Below are 25,291 nucleotides of genomic sequence, written 5' to 3'. Positions count from 1 at the left end.
CCCAATGGTTTGTTTTTAAACCATGCAAATGCTTGTCGATTCTACCAGAAATCTATGATCCCCTAAGTTTCTCTAGTAAGCTGACAACTCTGATTCTGCTGCAATTAAATCGTAAGCAGCATCATCAGTTCAGCCCCATTTGACTACAGAACACCTCCCGCTTCCCTCAACTCCATTAATCTCTTTTTAAAGAGGCAAAACATGGGAAAAAGTGAATGTATTGCAGATTAATATGTTGCCTTGAAATACACCTTAGGAGTTTATTATAAAGGATTACAGGCAGGTATAGATACGACAATTTAAAATAATAGACAAATTAAAGAGATGTTTTTCGATAGTGAAATAAAGAACTCCTATAGAGGTTACTTAAGGTTAAAGTGACATTAAACCCTCAGATTTTTTAACATAAAACAATACTGTAATGTGCGCCTTACTGTAATCCATGGTAGTTTCCCTTCTCTTTGCTGCTCTTCCTTTTAAAACCTCATGTCTTCTCATGCTTGGGGAGAACTTCCCTTTGCAGCTCAGGGCCTCTTCCTGTAGTGCTGGCTTAGGTTACAAACCTATACACAGACACCATATATCCATTCCTGAGACAAGGCAGTCTGCTGCAAAACAGAAGTTCTGCCCAGCATGAGAACAGATACAGATTTAAAAGGAAGAGCAGCAAAGAGAAGGGAAACAACCATGGATTACAGTAAGGCACACATTACAGTATTGTTTTATGTTAAAAAATCTGAGGGTTTAATGTCACTTTAATGTACAAAAGGTCTAAAAAATATAAATATATATATACACCACTAACCCATCTTCAATGCTTTGCTTGCCATCAACTTCCATCTCCTCCACCTCATTCTCTTCTACTTTCAGGGATTTGTCCTTTGGTTCATTATCCAAGAATTCATAAGAACATTTTTCCAGCGCTGCTCTCCACAACTGCCTGTCTGGCACCTGCGCACAAGGATCAATCAATCAATAACCAAATCATCTATATACTATGTGAATTAACGTGACACTAAAAACTCAGGAGTTAAATCTTAAAAACACATTCAAATACATTAAACTATTAATAAAAATGTATCTTCCGCATGGTCCCTGTGTGTGTTGTAAAGTAGTCACGGCTCCCAGGATGGACTACAATCTCAATACAAATTAGTAAGCCAAACATGAGATTGTAGTTCATAATGGGAGCGAGCTTGGAGCGGTGGCTACTTTACAACACACGCAGGGAACCTGGGGAACAAAAGTAGTCACCCTCCAGAAGGACAGCACCAATTCAGAGATGATTTGAGGATCTACAGCTAAATGATACACAAATAAGATACATTTTTGTTAAAAGTTAAAGGTACTTGATTGCATTTTTAAGGTTTAATGCCCAAGTTTACTGTCACTTTAAGCATCACAATTGTGGCAGATGTGCTTATATCACCTGAATATTTGACAACAGAGCCAACAAAATATTACTCAATTTTCAATAGCAATGCTGAATTCAGTTTTTAAAGCTGCCCACAGATATCAGAGAACAGCTGGATGTTCAGGCACGATAGGATCATTGTGAGATGGCTGTGGATGCAGCTTAAATATGAATGCTCAGGATGCCCACATATTCACAGCTATACTATGAAGAGGTGAATTAAAGTAAGAAGCTGAGGCAGGCACTATCAACATTAGGAAACATCACTGATACCGTTTCCTTAACGGTTTAGGCCCTGTAAACAAATCCATGTTTAGTGCAAGTCTAGATACACCTTTAAACACTTGTCTTTACCCACTCAAAGTAAAATACCCCTTACGCAGTTTACGATTACACCTCCTCCCCTCCAACTTCTTGTTGTGCCCTCATGTCTTCCTCACAGTAATTGGTTTTAGTAATGCATTCCCAACACTGCTGTCCCCATTAATGAGTTTGTAAACTGTGAACATGTCATCTCTTAAGTGTCTCTTCTCTAAGGAGAACAATCCTAAGTTTTGTAGACGATCCAGGTTACCGACATGCTCCATCTCCCTTTATTAACTTGGTTGCCCCTCTCTGTACTTTTTCTAGCTAACCGACATCCCATCCAAGGATTGGGGATCAGAATTGCACCACATACTCAGGATGGGGGCCTTACCAGTGTTTTGTAGAGAGGCAAAATTATATTTCTATCCCGGGAATAAACCCTTTTTGATGCAAGATAATATACTACCAACGCTAGCTGCAGCTTGACACTGCATGCCATTGCCGAGTCTACGGTCTATAAAGGACCCCAAGATCCTTCCCCATCTCAGTTTTCCCCAGTCAAACCCTGCCCAAAGGTGTATTCAGCATGCTTGTTCTAAGCGCCCAAGTGCATTACTTTACATTTTTCTAGATTAAAGCTCATCTGCCACATCACTGCCCACTTTCTAATTGTATCAAGCTCTTGCTGCAGGGATTAAAAGTCATGGGAATCAAAGCTTTAAAAACTGTACAACTGGCTCTGCACTGTAATGTTGAAGTGAGGAGGAAGCAAAGTACATGACAGCAATGTGCAGTCCTCAAGCTCACCTGACACTCCTGAGAGCCCAGGATCAGGAAAAAATGCATCAAGATGCCAAGCAAAGGACGTTTAGAGAATGGATGTACCATGGATGTCCTTCCCCCTGTGCAGGAGTAAGAGGAATCATTCTAGGGCCATCATTTACTTTAAATGAATGTGCAGTAAAAGTTCATCATCCATTGAGGGACACAGCTCTGAAGAATTCTGAGACGTGGCGTTATGCTGCTGCCTCTAAAGAGAAATGGACATAAGGCAAAATAATGAAAAGCCTGTTACTTTAAAGACATAAGCTTTCCCATCTCACATCTGCCAGTTTTGCTTGGCGACCTCAGGAGAATGGATGTCTCCTTCTCTTCTGTTTTATTTTAGTTTATAGCTGCTAGTTGATTCATACCGGATATTATTAAATCCTGGAAGTCTCTCTAGCGAGCCGACAAAGCTGAGAGATACAGGCCATATACATTAAATGCTGGAAGTTTCTCTGGTTGTCAAGTTTCAGTCTTTCGTTGAAATAAAGACATTGTTTTACCTTCACTTTGTTTGGCTCCTGTTCCTCCTATGGAAAAATCTCTTCATTGTTTGGATGCTGTGTAGGCTTTCATGTTCATCAGTCAGCCACAGCTCCCTTTAGGCATTCAGACTCTCTTTGTTCTACCTAAGTTCCTAGAAAAGGTTGTTCAGCTTCTAGATCCGTTACTTCAAAGTAGATTCATCAGGTTGTCATTCAAGATTAGAAGCTGCGGGATAAGCTTCCTCCTTTTCCTGTTCATTCTACTAGGGCTGTTAGTACTTCTTGGGCATTTCAACATCAAGCTTCTGTTACGGATTTTGCAAGGCTGCAACTTGGTCCTCGGTTTACACTTTTGCAAAGTTTTATAAAGCTGATGTTTCTGCCTCTTCTGATGATAGTTCAGAGTTGTGTCCCTCAATGGACGATAGCGAAAAATAGGCTTTGGTTACCATAAAATCCTTTTCTCAGAGAGTCTATTTGAGGGACAAAGCTCCCTTTCCTTATTTCCTTTTGTACCGCTTCATACAACTGGCAGGGGTGAGGTGTTATGTCCTTAGAGTGGCAGACTTTTTTTTTTTTGCCTAGTGTTCAGTCTCCTAGAGCCAACAGTATAACCCTACATCTCAAAATTCTTCACAACTGTGTCCCTCAATGGACTCAGAGAAAAGCATTTTATGCCAAAAAAAAAAATCCTTTTTTTTTTTTTTTTATATGAATGTAAGATGATTTCATAAAAAAAAAAAAAAAGGATGGGGGTTCTGTTTGTCAGCACTGAAGTTAGTTTTATTGTATTTTACACGGAGAAGATTAGCTTGCTAAACAGTTGCTCAAATATGCGATTGTGACCCAAGCAATTTTCGACCAACAGCATGCATTTCAGTAAGTGTGTGAAAAAGAGAACATTGGCCCAGAAGCAAAAAGAGAATGTATAGTTTTCTCAAAAGCTAAAAGGGAATGCATAGTGTTCTCAAAACCCCAAACAACAACTAAACATGAAACACATCATCTTGCCTTAAAACCTATGTGTTAAAAAAAAACAAAACCAAAAAACCCACACTCGTGTATAATTTGCAATTGTATGTACACATGGTGGCAGATATATTTGTTCATTACATATGCAGGCTCTACTTCTTCCTCTGCACTACTACAAAACTGTTGTGGATTTATTCGCGCAATGCAGGTCTGAATGGGCTATCACTCTGACAATTCACTTCATATCTTACCAATATTGAGACAGTTGTTACACCTATCAAGATAGAAGAATGTAGGTCATGTCCAAGAATGTTAGCATTAGCAGGACAGCCACGGAGCTAACACTAACACTTCAATGCTTTCTAAGTCCCTGACCTAGAACACGTATAGAGATAAGCAATTCCAATAATTTGCTGGCACTCATTTACATCATGCAGTACCCAATACAAAAAAGAAAGAAGAAATGTGAGAAAGCTACTGGGGCCAAAAGCCCTGTTCTTTCCATTTCACAATAAGGGGAACAGATTTTATAAAACCAGACGATAAAATCAATTGAATAAAATAGGATGTTATAGTGGATGTAAGTTAGAAAGATGAACAGATGTTGCCAGAGACTGGACTGCACATAAGAAAACACATGTATAAAATGTGACTGTACTGTACATCTCTCCTGATGATCCTTCAACCCATCAGTATGCAAACATATTGAAATCCCAAAAAGCAAACTACAGAACAGAGTGCAGAATACAGTCCTCAGCCTCTGATGACTTACCTTTACAGTGAAAAGACTGCCCTGGTAGATGCGCTCTTCAATGTCTAGCAAAAGCTCACACAGCCGCAGTTCTAGCTGCTTCTCTCCTGAGGTTTGTGTGGAATCCGGTGTAGTTAATGATCTTCCTCGTCCAGGTTTTCTATCTTGAGGGGGTGGAGTTTCTGTGGAAACAATATACGGTCTTTAGATTCAGTAGCGCCAACTACATGCAAGTTTAGAAGAATACAGGTCAAACCTAAACTGCAGACAAACAACTAAATACACAGTAGAAATAGATATATAGCAACAGATTTACCTGCATAAGCATTTGTTATTATTTCTGTCAATTCACTTATGCAAATTTACACGTTCCTACCACACAACACAGTTGAGTTGTGACCCTGACATTTATCTACTGCTTTTAAGCAATATAGCGTTGGGTCACTCAGCCAGCAACTGAGCAATTAAGAAGCAGCCACACATTAGCTCTTCCCTCTGCTCATTCTGTTCTATTCTCTTGTCGGTAAAATGTCTTGTCAGCACATGTGCATGTAACACACTCCAAGTGGGTGATTTCAAGCCAAAAGTTAGGAACTAGTTGCATTTAAAGAAAAATAATAGGACTTTGTTCTGTAAAATCCTTTTCTCAGAATGAATTGAGGGACACAGCTCTAAAGAATTCTGAGACATAGGGTTATGCTGCTGCCACCCACCTCACACCTGCCAGTTGTAGTAAACAGTACAAAGGAACTTAAGGGTAGGGAGCTGTGTCTCTCAAGGGACCCCAAGAAAAGGATTTTACAGCAAGAACAAAAACCTATTTCCTCTATTGTTCATCAAGGAGAACTATGGGGGAACATTTTTTTTGCATGTTTCTTTATGAGACAAGAGTACATTTTGCAATGTACTCCTGTAATAAAAAAAATGCAACATAAGCTTAAAATTGAATGCAATATACAGTGGGTAGGGCTATGCTCTGTGCAGAGAAGCGATTCAGACAATATTGTCGGGATCCTCCTCTCCCATTGAGTGACAGCAGTTTGTAGAAGCTGCTGCGCATTCATGAGAACCTGTACAGATGGAGCAGCTCAAGGCACATTGTATATATTATATATACACACACACACACACACAGATACATACATACATACGCAACAGGGGTGTGGAAATTAAAAAAAAAAAACTACTTGTCCAAGGACTAAAGCGGGGGCCTGATCTACTTGTCCCTCATGAAAATCTACTTGTGCTGATACAAAAAAAGAAAAAAATTTAACCATAACCGTATTTAGCAATGCCAAGAGCTTCTCGTTGCTCAGTGCCGTCAGATGCCTGCGCTGACCAACGAGTGCTTGAATTTTGAGAGCGAAATTCAGATTACAATGGCACAGGTACAGATAGTACACACATACTGGCGGATGGGAAGGACCGTTCCCTGAAAGGTAAGTATAGTGGGGGGCATGGTGTCTGTACCAGATTTGTGTGGGTAAATCAATTTTTCCAAATTACTTGGGAAAGTGAATTTACCGTTTGGGGCGGGTACAGACTTGGGCGAGGCTGTGTTGATTTCAATGGGGTTACATGGAGAGGGGAGGGGGGAGGAGGAGAGGAGAAGCGAGATTCAGGCAGGTTACAAGTGATTTTTGGACGGCTGCACAGCCGTTTAAAATCACTCATACAAAACGGCTCCCACACTACATTTAGCAGTGCTGCTTGCCCGCAGCCGGGCTAAATGTAGTAAAAAACTACTCGCCCGACGCCCGAAACTACCTGTCCCGGGCGATAGGAATTCCACACCCCTGAACGAACACACACACACACACACACTACCCTGCACCAGAGGTAACAGCATTAGTGGAGGAAAAACATGCATTAGTGTGGGCTGATCCCACGGAGCAACTAAGGTATCCACCACTGGATCTTTTGCTCTGGACACAAATCTGGTTGCCTTCTTGTTGTGATAAGAAGCCAGAAGATCCAAATCTGGCATTGCCCAGTGGTGACAAAGTTGTTGAAATACCTAAAAATTGCTGTAACTTGAAGTTCCACCCAATCTAAGGTCGAATGTAGTTCTGTCGCCGCCGACATACTGCTGCTGCCTCCTTGGTGATTGATGTACGCCATCGCCGTAGCATTGTCTGACTGAATCCGAATTGGACACACAGACAGAAGACGGGTCCCAGTGAAACGTCAGACTAATCGCCAGAACATAAAATTGGAAGCTTGGATTCCTCCGGAGACCAACAACCCCGCACCGACAGATGATTCAAGAGACAGCCCCATCCCATATATGTGTATAGATAGATAGATAGATAGATATCTATACACACTAGAGCTGCAGCTAACGATTATTTTCAAAATCGATTAGTTAGCCGATTATTGAGTTCGATTAATCGGATAAAATAAATTTTTTTAAATGGCTCTAGTGATGGGACTACTAGTTTGTATTGAGATTGCAGTCCATCACAGGAGCAAGGTTGGAGCGGTGAAAGTAAAATTACAAAACCCAGCAATTGTACATTATAGCTGGTGGTATTCTACTCCTGGTATACTATTGCTGGGTTTTCTAGTCCTCTATAACTAGTGGTATTCGGCATTGCACCACTGTATAATTGCTGGGTTTTGTAGTCCTCCACAGCTGGTGGTATTCCTTGTGTGGAGCTGTGAACAGGGCCAACTAATTGGAAGCTGATTAAATCGATGATTGAAAAAGTTGACAACTTTTTCAATAATCGATTATAATCGATTATGTCGATTAGTTGTTGCAGCCCTAATACACACACACATATATATGACATATATATTACTCTCAGCCAGAGGGGCTGAGAGGTTCCAGAATGTATATAGTTCTGCAGGGAAGAAACTGGCCTTTCAGTTTCTTCCAGTTTTTCCAGATTGTAGCTGGGATCTGGATCTCTGGAGATCTCTAAAGGTGCCCATACACCTTACAACCATCGCAAGACTTTTGTCTTGCGATGGTTGTAAGCTAATTAAAAGCTCGTACGATCTGCCCATCTAGGACAGGCAGATCGTACTTGCGATCATCACAAGCCCGCCCCCCTGAGGGTCGGGCTTCAGATGACTGCAATGAGGGGCGGGCTTCCGAATACTGCAAACAGGCAGTGTGCGCGTGCGCACACCGACCCGTTTGGCAGTTGTTGAACAAGCAGGCCACTAACCCGCCGAGAATTGTACGATTTTCGGCGGGTTTTCAAGCCTGCTTGTTCGACGGAAGACGTGCGACCGTACAGTAGCAACGGTCGCACGCCTTCCATACACTTTGCGATTATCGTACGATCGCAGGTTTTCCCGCGATTCTCGTATGATAATCATACAGTGTATGGGCACCTTAAGAGTTCAGGGTGGGATGAAATCTCCAGTCCAGGGGTCAGATGTTGCCAGTCATCAGGTGGCTGAGAGCAGCCTCATTAAGAGCTCAGACCAGAGCTCAAGAGAGGACTTGGTGTGTTGAGGGCTGCAGGCACATGAGAGCTCCAGCTGGGAGGAGGGACAGGTTGTGTCCAGGAGTCAGACGGACTCCACCTAGAAGCCAGGAAGCTGTGTGTGCTAGAGGCACAGGGAAGACAGCCAAGGAGGCTGAGAGAGCCAGTTACACAGAGTATGTGCAACAATCTTTGGTCGGTGAGACATTGTCTACTTGCTTAGACATTAGCAGACTGTATGTTGAAGCTTTGTTTTCTGTTGATGAAAGAAATAAAGACTATCCTGTTTATGCCAACGTGGCTTCGAGACTGGTCTTTGAGCGCTCGTCATTTGTGCTACATTCCCCAAATATCACAATACGCGCGTGCTAAAAAAACACACACACACACACACACACACACACACACACACAATCCCAGTCCCCCACACACACATATATCTAATACTATAATTCCCAGCCCCACACATACAAAATATAATTCCCAGGCCTCCCCCCATATAAAATAGTATAATTCCCAGTCGTCGTCCCCCACCCACACAAAAGAGAATACAGAGCCTCCTCCCTGCTTACCTTGTTGCAGGGAGGAGGCTCAATCGATCCCTGGTGATCTAGTGGTTGATTGGTAAGGTCTGCTGCAGACCTTACTAATCAATCCTTTTGGCTGGCGTTCAGCGATGGCGTCGGCAGAAAGGATCCGAGTGCCGGCACTGCGGTCTGCATCTGACAGGGATGCAGACCGTGTAGCTGCTCTCGCAAGTCTGGTCCGCGACCACTTACCTGACTTATGAGCTGGCTGTGTATCAGCTCACAAGCCGCAACCGGCCCGCGGGACGGTACTTTGAGACCACTGATTTAAACAATGGAGATATTTCCCTAGGGTAAACCGTGGATGGACAAAGGAAAGGCAAAGCAATATCTTCATTTAAATGAAAGGCTGAAACCACCTTGGGTAAAAAGGAAGTCTTTAGTCTTAAAACAAGAGTTTGAAAAATGGGTTGCCAGGTGTCACAGCAGATATCAAATTTAGAAGAGATTTTCTCACTTTAAGCAAATGCTCGCTTTTACCGCCTGTGGCCTTTTTAATAATCCTATGTAGGGAATCCCCGAATAGTCAATTACCAACAGAAGCTATCCCGATCACAAGAAATGGCCCCAAGTGCACGCACATGTGCAGTTGAATTACAAATGCATCATCAACCCAATTCAAAGCCTCTTAGGAGGGGCAGGGCAAATTTATTTTTTTGTAAAAACAAAAAAGAGATGTCACAGAAAGTCCAACTACAGACAGAAAAGTCAAAGGGAGTGAAAGGAAGGTCCCACAGCCTATACACATAAAAAGAGGACATACTAAAAACCCATCCATATATCATACAACAGTTAACACACCATAACCCAGATCTTCACATATATACTGACCTGACCTCCACAGAAGGATCAAGGCACATCCGCGTACTGCAGAACACGGAGACTTGAGATGACCTGCTGCTTGAAAATTACAATAGTTTCCAGCCCATCACAGGACAAGTCATAAGTAATGAGACCAGAGACACTCTGCATCATGAAGATCTTAATAGATTCTGGGTATCGCAGAACGAGTCATAAGTACTGAGACAAGAGAGGACCCGCATCAAGAAGACCAGAGAAGCTTCCAGGGTTTATTTCTATCCAGTATGAATCTCTGTCCTGTTGGCTGGCTAATGAGAACTCCCAGGATTTAACATTATCCGGTATGACTCAATTAGCAGCCTAAAGCAATAAAATTCCCTTCAAGAATGAAAATAAAAAAGCAGAAGTGAAGGAGACATCCTTTCTCCTGAGGACTCTAAGTGAAAGGTGGGAGTAGCAGGTTTTTAACTTTGTTTGCCTAGTGTGCATTTCTCCTATAGGCAGCGGCATAACCCTACCCTACGTCTCGGATAATGCATAGCCCCTAATAATGCAGTGTCCCTAAATGGACGATGAAGTTTATTTTATTTGAACGAAAAGCACAAACGATCTCTGCACCAAACAGTGAAGGGCCAAAACCACTGAAGTGCAAGTATGCAAAACTACAATTCTGCAAAAGAGCATGGCAACTAGCATTTTCAGGCGATAATTCACTAGTGGTAACCTAGGAATTCCTCCCACGAGAGGTCTGCTATAAAATCGTGCAGGAAGGTGTATTATTGAAGAAATTAATCTTTGTAATCTGGGATTTGGAAGTTTCTTCCCACTTTCACAGCTAAATTGTCATAACATCTATTTTATTTTTGTTACATGTTCCCATTCACATTGCATGAGCCCAAAAAAAAATATACAAAAAATGCTTGGGTTAAGGTTTCGTGGCTTCTTAAAAGTAGGGATGCACCGATATATCGGCCGAAAATGGCACTTTTGGCATAATGCCGAAAGAGCCATGCTTCGGCCGTAACATCGGCGCATCCCTGGTTTATTTTCTCCCCCCTGGCCGCTGTTCCAGCGGGAAGAAAAGAAAGTGACAGCCGGCCGAGCGCTCCTCCCACACACTGCTCAGCCGCCTATCACAGTCCGGCAGAGCGGTGTGGGGGCGGAGACAGCGCTGTCACAGGAGGCTGGGCTTTCCTCTCTACACCGCTCGATCAGCCTACTGTGACAGCGTGTCAGAGAAAAGCAAGGTACACACACTCAGCGATCAGTGATCGCTGAGTGTGTGTACATAATTGAGGATATGGTATGTTAACTATATCCTCAATTATGAATGAATGGGAGTGATCTACATCACCCCCATTCATTCATAATTGTATTTATAGTAAACAAACAATATTCTCAAGTTATCAATGAACAGGAACACTCAGAGGATTCCTGTTCATTGATAACAGGGGACACAGAAAAAGAGATTGAGGACTCTGTGTTCTCAATCTCTTTTTCTATTTTAAAAAGGGAAATATCAGGGGTCTGTTTAGCCCCTAAAAGTAAAGTAAAAAATAAAAATATTTAAAAAAATAAAAAACATTTTCGGTATCGGCCTGACTTTTTATTTTGGTTTCGTTTCGGTTCTAAAATTTCCATTTCGGTGCACTTAGGCACTTAACAGAAATCTTAACCTACTTAAAAGGTTAAGATTTCTACTTGCTTCTCCTCCTTTGTAATGTTAGGTAGAGTAATGAGGGGTGAAGGATTTGTGTTAACCATCTGTACTGCGTCGGCTCATTTAACCCCTTCATGACTGAGGCCTTTTTTTCATTTTTTTGTACCCATGTTATATTCCACATTTTAGGCCTGAAAATTACTTAAAACCCCCCAACATTATATATTTTCTGAATGCCAAGACCCTATAGAATAAAATGGTGGTAGTTGCAAATGGTAAGTCGCCAGGATCGCTTCTGTTGTAAAGCCGACAGTCGGCTCTACAAGTTTAAACAGAGTCCCGGCGGCAAAAGTCACCGGGAGTCTGTTTAAACAGCCCCGATGCTGGCGACGTACACTGTACGTCGTCAGTCACGAAGGGGTTAATTAGAATTCAAAAGTAGATTTGTGCACTACCTGTCCTAACAAAGGATTACATGAATAAAGGCCTGGCTACTGTATTTTATGCAATGAAGTTAATGAGAGAAAACACAATTCACAAACTTTCTATAAAAGGACAGATCACTGAAGGTCCTCAAAAACTGAATCCAGCCATTTACCTGTAGCAACAAAACATCTAAAAAGAAAGAAATATTTTTGTAAACAATTTGTTTTCGTTATGTTGTGTGAATAGAAACACAAACATACAGGCATTTCCTCAAATTCGAATGCAAAAGTGGAATTACACTTTAAAAGGGAAGATGGACTAGCAATGAAAATAGTTGATTAAAAAAATGAAATAAATGAAGCATTCTAACTTTAAGCCAAACTGCAGTCAGTCCATTTTTTTGCACAGTTTTTTTTTTTTTTTTATTACACTGTGTTTTTATTTAGGAAATTCCTCTTCATTTTCTGTCTGCTAGATGCTTGTAAGAACACAAAGTAGGGAGAACTGGGTAGCAAAAACTAGGAAATTGGAAGGTTGACCTCTTCTTATGTCAGACAGGACTGCTAAAGACAGATTTTTATTTTTTTAGAAGCACCAGGATGGTGGGGGGAAGCAAGGGATACGGCAAGTAAGAGTGCCTTCTTATGGTACCCTAAACAAAAGAAAACATGTAATGCTTGCCTTAACAATTCATTTCAATGTAGAAGAATGGAATATTGTATATCTGTAGAGTATTTTTTATGAAATACCTGAAATGTTGAAGAGCTCAGCTGGAAAGTTACTCAGCTTCTGGCATATTCTTGATTTTTCCTGTACCAATGTGTCCTTTAGGGTGCCCTCTCTGTGTCCCCGTGTGTTCAAATGCTCAATCAGCTGCTCCAGCTGTTCATTTGAGCTGTAATAACACCAGCGATTTGGTTTGTTCACTGGTTTAGACGCCTCCGATTCCTCTTGTACCTCCTGCACAGAACCATCATGGCCATTGACTGCAGAATTAATTTCCGATTCTCGATGTGAGGCAGGACGAGGCTGCAACATGTCCTCTGTAATCCCAGTATAGTCCTCTTCCACAAATAGTCCTGGAACAGAGAAAAAAGTCCAAAACCGTCTGTACCCGCGGTCTCGGCCTAAAGGGGTTATGTTTGTGCAGGCTGTGACTTGCTGAATCTTCTCCATTAACTCCAGCTCTCGTTTCTCTATTTTCTGTCTTGGTTCTTCCCCATCCACAGGTTCTGCTTCCTTATTACCCAGAGAATCTCTGTTCTGCCCTCTCATGCCTATGTAACAAAAAAAAAAAAAATTGTATCATTTTTGTAATTTCTAATACATTTAGATCATATCTTTGAATCATATCTAAACTCAAAAATTTTAAATATTTGCAGCTCATGAAGCCTTGTATGTGGTGGCCACATTAGTTTCCCCTTTCTTTCGACTAAATACATTTTCTTCAAATACAGAAAATCTGTTGATCCTGCCAGAAATCCAGTGTGCTTTTAACTTTCTGTGGACTGAACTGAAACCTCAAAACAAGGTTATCAGCTTTCCCAGCTATCTTCTGTGAATTTCAGCACACCTTCCACCTATGTAAAAGAGATGAGGAGAGAGAAAAGTGTCCAGTCTAAATCATACATACAGTAGGTTGAGCAAGCATAGAACAGGAAATGCGTTACCAGCACTGGCCACTATATCTAAGGACCAGTAAGTTGCAATACATTACATTTTTGTTATTGGGATTAGATACACTTTAAGCACAGGAAGCCAAGTGCTGCATGATATCATAAGTGGCAACCAACATGGCTTTAGGAAAGACAGTTCATGTGAAACCAACCTATTAGCGTTCTATTGATGTAGTGAGTGGCAGCCTAGATGGAGGAAAGCCAGTGGCCGTAGTGTACTTGATTAAGCGAAAGCATTTGGTACGGTACCTCAAACGTTTAATTTACAAGCTTTAATCCTTGGGCATTGATGAAATGGTGTGTACTTGGATAGAGAACTGGCTAAGTCAACGTGTCCAGAGAGTATCAATAAATGGCTCATATTCCAAATAGTCCTTGGTTAGCAGGGTGTGTCCCAGGGTTCTGTCCTGGGGCCATTTCTGTTCAACCTGTTTATATTGGGACTAATATTATTAGCAATATTTCAGTTTTTGCTGATACTAAAATTTGTAGGGTAATAAACGCAATTGAAGACATAGCAATACTTCAGGAAGATATGGATAAAATTGGGAAGTGGACATGTACATGGCAGATGAGATTTAATATCAAGAAGTGTAAGGTTATGCATTTCGGAATTAAAAATACACATGCAAGCTACTCATTAATGGGCGTTCCACTGGGGGAATCAGATGTAGAAAAGTTTTGGGAGTCCTAGTGGACTGTCGCCTTAGTAACAACATGAAATGCCAGGCAGCAGAAAAAAAGGCAAGCAGGGTTCTATCATGCATAAAAAAAAGGGAATGGACTGTAAAGACCAATCATTATTTTGCCCCTGTACAAAACACACGTTCAGCCACATCTTGCGTATGCGGTTCAGCTTTAGTCTCCGATCCACAGAAAGGATGTCCTTGAGCTGGAGAGAGTCCAGAGAAGGGGCACAAAGCTAATCAAAGGTTTACAGGACCTAAATTATCAGGAAAGACTGCATGCGTTAAACTAGTTCACTCTTGAGAAGGAGACTGAGAGGGGACATGATATTAAATGTACACATTGTTTAATGGTGATGGGATAATCAGTAATAAACTGTTTACTGTTAGTTCACTCAAGAAAACAAGAGGCCACCATCTGAAACTGGAAGAGAAAAGGTTTAATCCTAAACTGGAGCTGGGGATTCTTTACTGCGAGAGCTGTAAAATTGTGGAACTCCCTTCCACAGACAGTGGTATCAGCTGAGAGTATGGAATCATTCAAGACCCGTCTAGGTACTTGTCTAAACGAGCAAGACATACAGAGGTACAGGTAATCTTAGTAACAAACACACACGGGTTGAACTCGATGGACTTGTGTCTTTATTCAACCTTAACCATCTAACTGATGGCTGCTTGGCCTAAAGCGACAATATGCTTTGCCCATACAGGACAATCGGTACACTCTAAAGCATATGTAAACCCCAACAATGATCTCTTCTTTGTTCCCTTTTGGTGGAGAATAGGCTAGGGGGAGGGTTTGAGGAGTTCAGAAAAATGTGTAGCACTGACATTGTGTATATATATATATACACACACACACACACACAGCTTTCACTGAAATACTCACTGTCAGTCTACAGCTGCCCCCTGCAATACTTTTCTGCATCAAAATGTCCTCGGTTTTAAGGCTGAGTGACACAGGCTACTGCCTCCATGCCCAAAACATTGCTTACATCCTGTTAAGTGATCGAAGTTCGGTGCTGCTGTACAGACCACCACCACCACCAAGCAAGACGGGCCGTGACTTCTTTGGGGAAAAAGGTATGTATACTTAGGAATTTTCTTTTTTTTAGTGCAAAATTTGTGTGAAGCCCATACTTGCTCGGTTTTAATTTGAATATATCAAATCTATAGCATTAAATATACTCATATACACAGCCATACATAAACTCAATTTGGTTTGGAGGCTGCATGAGAAAGAAAATAAATAAATAACTTGCTATGGATATGAACAGTCCATATTACAACAGGTACCTTTCCTTTTCTTGCCAGCAGGTGGCACCTCTTCATCTTCATTGCCTTCATCCTGCTCCTTCTGCTCAGTATTCTTACTCACTGTCCCATCCTGCAATTCCTCTTGCTCTTCATTTCTGAAAATATGTGGCAAACACATGTGAATAACTGTACAAAGCCTAATATGGTGAGGTAAGAGGATGCTTTAAACTGTTGTACCAAAACATAAAACCTACACTATCACACCAGTCATTACTGTCACTTCTGTAAAAACACTGCATCCTACCCTGCTGCTTTATGCACGTCCTTATTTTCATCTTCTTTTAGTTTATCTTCTTTATCCTTCATCTTCAGTTCTTGCTCCTTCAGTTTTTCCTCCTTACGCTTACGGATTCTAGATTTTACCATGATACAGGAGGAGAAAAACATAATTCCCTCTTTCAATTAATGTTTCCAGAACTGCATACACATCCTAATACTGTACATTACAATGTATGGCATATAGTATCATAGAAAATGTTTTAACCTTTTAAGAGCCAAAAGAAACGTAACAATATTATTCATACTTAAAGTACTTACATAGTTACATAGTATTTGAGGTTGAATAAAGACATTAGTCCATCAAGTCCAACCTATTAGGATCTCATTCTAGGAGTACCTGTACCCCTGTATATTACGGTCCCTTAAGAAATCGTCCAAAAGTTTCTTGAACAATTCCACATTCTTTGCTGAAATCACTGTCTGTGGCAGTGAGTTCCAGACCCTAACTGATCTTACTGTGAAGAACCCCCTTCGCCCCTTGTGCTGGAATTTTTTTTCCACCAATTTTAGGTGATGGCCTCTAGTTTTTGTAACGGAGTTAATTTTAAACAGTTTATCGCTAATGTTGCTATCACCATTGAACATTTTGTACATGGAAATCATATCCCCCGTTAATCTCCTCACCTCCAATGTGAACATGTTTAAATTTAGTAGCCTCATCTCGTAGCTCTGGTCCTCCATACCTACTTAGATTTGGATAGAGTGGGGTTGTCGTGATTTTATTGGTGTCTGTGTCTCACTTAGGGAGATTCACACTCCAATTGTCCTGATCACCAATGTCTCTTATGATAAAAGTGAGGGTAAATCTGAAAATTTTGAGTTTCCACCAGAATGGGAATAGAGGGGAAATCTTGCAATGAGGACGCTTGTTCCTGTGACAAAAGTCTAAGAGGGATTTCCCTCACATTGGACAGATATTCTCTCACTTCCTTTTGAGTCTTCCCGTTAAGTCTAAAGAACAGGAAGTGAAATCTCCTTAAAGAGCTCCCCATTGCCCATTCCATACAAAATGGAAAAATAAAATAAAAATTGGGATTTAGACTTTCAAGTGACATTAAAGGCAACTTTTTTTCCCCTCACCCCAACGTTAATTAACCACTTGCCATCCAGGGCATTTTCCTACTATTTGCACACACATGATAAAATATAAATTTTTGGCTCGAAAACAGCTTCAGACCCCCAACAATTATATTTTTTCTGAAAGCTGAGGCCCTGTAGAATAAAAAAATGCTAGGTGCAACTTTTTAAGTCGCACGGTTTTTGCGCAAATGTTTATCAAACCCGTATTTTTAGGAAAAAATAAACTAAAATTAAAATTTAGTGCACAGAAACCGAATAAAATACCCAATTTTTTGGTAAAATATGAAAGACGGGATCACGTCGGGTAAATAGATACCAAACATGTCAAGCCTTAAAATTGCGTTCGCCTGTGAAGCCGCAAAAAAAGTAAACACTCCAAATTTCCCATAGAGAACATTTTCAACGCTTTTACCGCTCATCAATTTAGTGCTAACAGTCATTGACAGTAGAGGTGCACTGAAATGGAAATTTAAAAACCGAAACGAAAACCGAAATAAAAAAAACTGTCAGGCTGAAACCAATACCGAAAATGTTTTTTATTTTTTCAAATATTTTTTATTTAATAAACCTTTAAAAAATTTTTTTATATTTGCATTTATTAATTCATTTTTTAATAAATATTTTTATTTTTTACTTTTAAACAGACCCCTGATATTTCCCTTTTAAAATAGAGGACTTTGTGTCCTAAATCTCTTTTTCTATCTCTTTTTCTGCAGCCTCAGTTATCAATGAACAGGGATCCTCTATGAGTGTTTCTGTTGATTGATAACATGAGGATATGATATATTTACTATAACTACAACTATGAATGGACAGGAGGTGATGTATATCACTCCCATTCATTCATAATTGAGGCTATAGTTAACATACCATAGCTTCAATTATGTACAAACACTCAGCGATCACTGACTGTTTGTAGCCTGCTCTCCTCTCTGACACACACTGTCACAGGAGGCTGATCAAGCAGTGCAGGGAGAGCTCAGCCTTCTGTGACAGCGCGGAATGTTTCCGGCCACACACCGCTCTGCCGGACTGTGATAGGCGGCTGAGCGGTGTGGGAGGAGACACCGGCCGTTAACAGCGCTCTCCTACCGCAGCGCTTGGCCGCCTGTGACACTTTCTCTCTTCCCGCTGTGACACACACGGGGAGGAGAGAAAGCAGGGATGCGCCGATCGGCCGAAACATGGCACTTTCAGCATTATGCCAAAAGTGTCATTTTCGACCGATACGTTTCGGCTAGCCGATATATCGGTGCATCCCTAATTGACAGTGCTAGAATTATTGCTCTCACTCCGACGTTCGCGGCGATATGCGACATGTGTAGCGCAATTGTCGTTTTCGCACGTAGGCGCACCGATGCGTGTTTGCGTGTGTATGTGCGTGCATAACAATTTTTCTTTTATGTTACTTTCATTTTTAAAACGTAACACTTTATTTTTTTCCCACTAACCCTATTGCTATTACACAGGGAGCTAACAAGCACCCTATCTAATAGCAGATAGGGTGTGACAGGTCCTCTTTATGGAGACATCAGGGGTCTTGAAGACCCCCGTCACCTAGGGACCCCAAAGAAGCTGAGGAAGCAGAGATCTGCTTCCCCCAGCTTCATCTCCGGGCTCTAAGAGCTGGAGACTGTGTACAGTGGCACCGGAAGTGATGTAATACACATCACTTCCGGGTCCAGTGATCGGAGGAGAGATCAGCGGCTGGAAGCCGCTGAATCTCTCTACGGTCACTTCGGGCCGCTCCCGGGCGCCACACGGGGACAGCCGACGCACGGTACAAACGATCCGGCGCCTGTACAGACGTCGGATCGCTTGTAAATTAATAGCAATCGCCTGCTGTTAAGAGCGGTACCAAGAACACGGCTGCTGCAGCAGCCGTGTTCTTGTTTTAACCACTTCAAAAGGGCCGCCGTCTATAGACGTATTGCGGCCCGGAAGTGGTTAAAGCACTTACCTTAAATGATGTCTCTTAATCCAATCTTCTTCTTTCCTGATTTTTCAGCCTTCTCTCCAGCACTGCGGCGGGTGTCTGATCCAGCGCCGACACCTCTGGGATAGCTGTCACTTCCTGTCTCATGGTGTTTGCATGCAGGTGCACGCATCCATAGACTTACCTTGCGTCCCTCCTCGCGTCCCGGTCGAAACTGTGAACTGCGCATGCTTTGCGGCCGCCCCAGAAATAAGTTTAAACCACTGTTAAAGCGTTTTTTTTCCTCCACTTTTTGCATATATCTACTGCTTGCTAGGCGTAGATATATGCAAAAAGCTGAGGGTTTAGAAACCCTTTAAGCCAAGTCAAAAAGCTCTCACACACATTGAGACTATTTTACAGGTTAAAAACCTTGCAAACTAATAGACATACTCTATCCTGGCAGTGCTGTCAGCATAAGGTAAGAACATTTCTGAAGCTGAATTTCTACAGACTGTCACTGCCTATCGTCAGTCTGATCTGTGGACTACTAGTGATCATCACCACAATGGTGACAACTCCCCTGAGCGGTCTCTTGAAAGCAAAACCTTAGTACCTGTCCCTCTCATCCAATCAGTGTACACTGCACAAGCACTGTCACTGCAAGTGTCACCTAAACACTGTACACCTAAAACAAAGTTTTAATAAAAAATAAAAAAGCCACACAGTTACGTAGTTAAAATATTTACACAAAAACACCTGACATTAATGTAATGTTAAGAAAAAATAAACTGGACCTATTTCCAAAGAACAGTATGCCCAAACAGACACCCAGTACTGCAGATGTTTGTCTCAACTGTCTGTTTGTAAACTTTATAGCCCAGGAGTCTGCTGTTAGCCCCAATGAATGAGAGGGTGTATCTGATGTCTAACCACCTGCTGTCCGGCCGACTTCTTGAATACGGGTGGGCATTTTTAGACGTCCTCTCCTGCCCCGCTCGTGCCCGCCACTAGGGGGCACGCACAAGCGGGAAATCTGCTTGATGGCTGTTTACATACAACTGTTTCGGCGTCTGTAGACACCCATTCGCTTGTATTTTGCGTGCGGGCGGGCGCCCTCCTCCTCCCCCCTTCCGCCACCGCTGATCCCGAGCTCTGCTGTGCCCGATACCGGCACAGCGGCTCTGCGACAGGAGATCAGTACACGATCTCCCTCTGATCTCCTCCCCGTTCTCTGAATGCAGGCAGTGATGTATGATCAGCTGTCATTCCTGGCTACAGAAGCTGGGGAGAAGCTAGTGAAGCAGATCTCTGCTTCATCAGCTTCTCTGGTGTCCCTAGGTGACATTAGGGATCTCATAGACCCCTGATACTTCCATAAAGAGGACCCGTCACTGTATATTGGCCATCACATAGGGAGCATAGTTATCCCCCTATTTGATAGCAATACAGTTAATTGAGGGGGGGGGGGGGAACTAAATTTTTTTTTTTTTAAGTCCCCCACCTACGTATACACGCGCAAACATGTGTCAGGTGTGCATACATGTGAAAACAATGATTGCGATGCACATGTTACATATGACTGCGAAAGTCAGAGCATGAGCATTAATTTTAGGGCCATCAATCACTGATAACAGTGATCTGATGAGGCGACACTTTAAAAGCTTTTACCGATGGCAAATTTTGGGAATGGTTGTTTTTTGCGATTTAGCGGGCAATTTTAAAGCTTGGCATGTTTGGTGTCCATTTACCCGACGTGACCCCGTCTTTTATATTTTACCCAAAAATTGGGCAATCAAAAGTTTTATAACAAAGTAGGGAAAAACTGGGGGGGCGGGTTCAAAATTTTCAGTACTTATTTTTCTTTATACAGTAAAAAATCCCCAGTGGTGATTAAATACCACCAAAAGAAAGCTCTGTGTCCCCAAAAAATGGCATAAATTTAATTTCAGTACAGCGTTGCATGACTGAATAAATGTCACAATAATGCAATGCTGAATATTGAAAAATGGCCTGCACAGGAAGGGGGTGTAAAGAAGACCTCCGTGGAAAAAAAAAAATGTTGCCAGCCTACTGTAACTAGCTTTAGGAAGCATTCAAAATATATGCTTACCTTTCTACATAGCAATGTAATCTTCCAGAAATGCATGGTACAAGCCTCTGTCTCCTTTATTTCCTTTCTGTTAGACCACCAGCCACTGTGGTTATTAGACCACTATCAGCCTAGCCAGTGGTCTAATAACCTCCCCCTATAGTTATATTTTAGTCAGCAGGGAAGTGATGACATCCCAGCACACACTGAAGTGGATGGAGTAGGGCGGTCTTAGTGCCCTGCCCACTTAGTGCAGCTCCCTGCTCTGTCACACCTCCTTCCCCCGCGACTGGGCTGATGGAACTCAGTGTAAAACATGCTGCTGTTCCACACTGGTGATGGGAAGTTCGGATCTTTTACATGAATCGATTCATCGTTTCACTTGCCGAGTCTGCTGACAAGTGAACTGAAGCTCAGGAGCCAACTCAATCTAAAGGGTTAAAGTATCAATCTAAATTAGGATCTCCTCTCATCCAGACTGTGTGTCATCTTGCTTATATCTCCCTGCAAGGCTGTCTGTCCCTTACCACCAACCCGACCATTGATTCACCGTACTGTGTTCTACTGGAGACTCATATGATTCAGTGTACGGTGTTCTACCGGAGACTCATATGATTCTTTGATTCAGTGTACAGTGTTCTACCGGAGACGCATATGATTCTTTGATTCAGTGTACGGTGTTCTACTGGAGACTCATGATTCTTTGATTCAGTGTACGGTGTTCTATCGGACCTCATATGATTCTTTGATTCAGTGTACGGCGTTCTACCGGAGACTCATATGATTCTTTGATTCAGTGTACGGTGTTCTACCGGAGACTCATATGATTCTTTGATTCAGTGTACGGTGTTCTACTGGAGACTCATATGATTCTTTGATTCAGTGTACGATGTTCTACTGGAGACTCATGATTCTTTGATTCACTGTACTAGTGTACTATTGACTCAGAACTGTTGTAAGTTCTGATTCTCAGTGTATGGTTAGCTGGCTGATTGGTTGCAGGGAGAGACTGGCAGAAGCTGACCTCACTCACTTTAGGACCATATTACCAGAGCTGCTTTCCTATTGATTCAACACTGAACTTTTTCAAATAAATCAGTTCTCACTTCCGTCAGATGAATCATTTCATCCATTTTACTGAAAAGAACAATTCGGTAGGTAGGTAGGATGAATTTAATGCAGGGGAATTGTCATGCCGAGGCACCTGTAATGCATTTATTCTCTGTATCTGCACTCAGCAAAAAAACATAAGTCACTGGAGCATATCACTTTGTAGCTCTTCCCAACTCCACCCTCTGCACAGGGAATACACGCCTCCCACATCCTCTTATGTCACAATGCCTCATGGGGGATGTAGTCAGCTCATTATGCCAGGATATGACACGCACTGGTTAACCAGACCCTCCCACTGGCTGCAGGAAGAACTGATCTGTGCATTGGAGGATGTGGCATCACTGTTAGCTAAAAAACAAAGATTATAAGAAAAGGAAGTACTTTTATGATAAACTGTTACAGCAGTTTGCTTTCTCTGACAGAGAGGGACCTAAATATATAAAGTGATGTGCATCCTGGAGTTCTTTAACTTTGCCAATTAGTTGTGTGTTTGAAAAGAATTGCTTCCTACTATGCTACATATATTCAGCTTTGATAAACTCAAACTTCTACGTAAGTATCTTTGAACATAACACCTTTTACATAAACCAATATGAAGTTTGTTAAATAATTATATACAAACCTGGCAGCAGCCTCTTCACGCTCTTTGCGGTTTTGTCCAGCTTTCAGCTCTCTGAATTCTTGCTTTGCCTGCCTCAGCTCTTCCACACAATCCTCAATGTAATCTCTCGTGGACACTAGTGTGAGCAGCTTGCCACACAGGGCATGGAGAATCTTTAGCTTCTCATCTAAAAAAGGTACAGTGCAAGGATAAGACCGTTATACAGCCAGGAAAAAACACCTGTCCTCCACCATTATTCTCTTGTAGAAATTAGATTACCCTTACTCTGCGTCAGCACTACCAATCCTAAAGTGTCATGCAATTCATTCAATTTCCGTTTTACTAAATCCCAGCAGATTTTCTGTCTATAGGATTCACTCAGGATTGGGACCTACTTGCCAAAAAAGTGTGGTGCCTGCTTTTAAGCTGTAATCCTAAAAGGACAGGACAGATTCATTTTAAGATAAGTTTACTTTTTAAGAAAGACCCTTAACATAACTTTTCTTTAAATGTTTTAAGTGTTTCTTGAAAAATGCAGCCAAAATTAAAAAAAATAAGTGCATTTATTCTCTTAAAAATAAATTCCAGTTTACAAGTTACAGAACAGTTTTACTGTTTTTGTGATAGTCTCGATTGCTTGTTGCTATAGTGAAGACTGCCAAGCAAGCAAATTTGCAGCTAGATCCGTGTAAAAAAAAAAAAGGGGGACTTAAAATGAATCTATAGTGTCCTACTCACTTCAGGATTACAGTTTAAGGGCAAAACAATGGGGGGAATTTATCAAAACTGGAGCAGATTTGCACTGCAGCCAATTAGCTTCTCTCTTTTTCATTTTCAAATCTTACCTGAGCAAGCTGAAGAGAGATGCTGATTGGTTGCCCTGGGCAACTGCTTCAATTCTCTGTGCTCCAGTTTTGATAAATTCCCCCCCCCCAATATGTTTCGCAAAGCTCTCTTCAGTGCACACTCAATCCTGGATTCTCGCCCTCAGCACCACCTAGGAGCTCTGCCCCACCCTCCACCACATAAACTAATGAGGTTGTCGTTATCGGCTACCAAGGTGCTCTCATTGGCTGAGCAGAGCTGAAATTGAAGTTTCAGTTCACACTGCACCCAGGATCAAGGATTAACACAAGAATGCATATGGATAAGCAGAAAAGTAGCAGCATGTACTGTTGTGCCTGATCTTATGTTTAGATTATTGAAAGTGACCGCTTCCCTTTAAAGAAATGTTATAAGCTTAAAAGGGATTCAGTCATCTCTGTATATGGTTAATCATATACATTTTCACTTTCATGTGGTGTCTAATTTAGCTATTCTCACCAGGTGACAAGGAATACACAGAAGTGGTGGTCAGTTTCTTCAGGATTGCAGGGTGATTGAGGCGAAGCTCCATACAAGCATCATCAGTAGCTACAAAGCCTCCCTGTTTTTGATATCGATATTTGGCACTGGCTGAGTTTGAGTCAGCTCCCGAAGACAAAATATGCAGACGAAGAATCTCTGAAAGCGTACAGCTATCCAGATCCAGCTTCTTTAGACTGCAGCCTGCAAGGAAAGAGTCAGCAGATAACTAACACACACAGGTTCCCCTAGTACTGAAGACCATTAGATACTAACAAGCAAAAGGGTGTTCGTCTGAGAAAGCAGATGGAGCTCTAGTCTCCTTTCCACAGGTGAAGTCATCAGAGAAGCGACTCATCTATTCTTCAGATGGCTCAACAGAAAGTCAAAGTTTTAAACAAACTGAGCAACCCCTAGCGCTCTGGTAATCCCTTTTCATGAATTTATTTGGAAAACAAAACAATGTACACATATAATATAAACACATACACACACTACTGGGATGGAACCAACTCAGAACTGAAATGAGCAATTTATGTCATCTGTGAATATACCTAGCAGGGAGACTTTAGCTCATCTGTCATGGAAAAGGAAAAAGGAGAAGGAAGAAAAAGGAGACAGCCTTGGTAATTACCATATCCTAAAAAAAAAAAGGAGGATAGAAGGGCCCCAGAGTGGAGAATGATGTGCAAACTAGCACACTGCACAGATGTATTTCACAATCTTAAACATGCTATCAATATTCGGCTTGAAATGTCACTATAACATCACAGAATATTGTTTTATATTTATACAATTTAAACTCAGTGAGCATGGATTGCTCATGTTAACTAACCACATGCAGCTTCCAAATACAAGCAGGATTCTCAAAACAAAAATCTTATTCATACACCCATACTGAATACAAATAAGACGTACCATGATTTAACTGTGGCCAAGCTGCAGCCAAAGAGGCTACGGCAAAACAGGCATAATTTGCAGAGTCTGTACCCTCGCCCAAAGCTTCTGTTAATCCTGTAAAATAAAATTATAAGCGTTGTAAGACTACATTTATTTTGATTTCCATTTCTCTCTATTGAAAATAAGTTTCATTCTGTATGTTCTGAATTTCACTGGTCTAAGAAGTGTCTTCCAAGAGCAGAGGAAGGTATTCCTACTATAATGATTTGATAAGGCTGTTAAAATTTTGCTCACTTGAATGTGATTAGGCGTTAAAGTCAACAGATATGAATTCTCAAATATTGCCTGATCAGATCCTCTTAGAAACACTGTCACCTTGCCCATGCAGGGAAACACAAGAATGTATCTTTATACGCACCCCCAGACACACACACTTCCCTTGTTTGCACTCCTTGCCAACCCTTTATCACAACTGGCAAAACAACCTGATGCGACAGTGTTCAGGCCTGGCAGCCAATCATTAGGACCACCATCACATAACCAGAAGGGCATCATCACTGCTGCGAGCCAGCTGCGTTGGAGAAGAGAGTGGCAAAGGCGTGCAAGCAGGGCGAGTTTAAG

At 41.6% G+C, this 25,291-nt stretch overlaps 1 protein-coding gene across 1 annotated transcript in view; it reads right to left on the bottom strand.

Annotated features, from left to right (window-relative positions):
• The window catches only part of BAZ1A (bromodomain adjacent to zinc finger domain 1A), a 72,825-nt gene that overhangs the window by 25,539 nt on the left and 21,995 nt on the right, over nucleotides 1-25,291 (bottom strand). Inside the window, exons 13-21 of the mRNA XM_018567057.1 lie at nucleotides 24,689-24,784; nucleotides 23,750-23,974; nucleotides 22,448-22,613; nucleotides 15,591-15,698; nucleotides 15,326-15,441; nucleotides 12,417-12,944; nucleotides 8,381-8,404; nucleotides 4,775-4,917; nucleotides 806-951 (exon numbers count right to left, since the gene is read on the bottom strand). Of these exons, the coding sequence (XP_018422559.1) occupies nucleotides 806-951; nucleotides 4,775-4,917; nucleotides 8,381-8,404; nucleotides 12,417-12,944; nucleotides 15,326-15,441; nucleotides 15,591-15,698; nucleotides 22,448-22,613; nucleotides 23,750-23,974; nucleotides 24,689-24,784 (1,552 nt within the window). The remainder of the gene's footprint in view (nucleotides 1-805; nucleotides 952-4,774; nucleotides 4,918-8,380; nucleotides 8,405-12,416; nucleotides 12,945-15,325; nucleotides 15,442-15,590; nucleotides 15,699-22,447; nucleotides 22,614-23,749; nucleotides 23,975-24,688; nucleotides 24,785-25,291) is intronic.

The sequence above is a fragment of the Nanorana parkeri genome, unplaced genomic scaffold (assembly GCF_000935625.1).
Source record: "Nanorana parkeri isolate BGI_ZX_2015 unplaced genomic scaffold, ASM93562v1 scaffold1002, whole genome shotgun sequence".
In the NCBI taxonomy this organism is placed as follows: Eukaryota; Metazoa; Chordata; class Amphibia; order Anura; family Dicroglossidae; genus Nanorana; species Nanorana parkeri.
The sequence above is the reverse complement of the archived record's forward strand: the minus strand, read 5'-3'. Positions and strand labels throughout refer to the sequence as shown.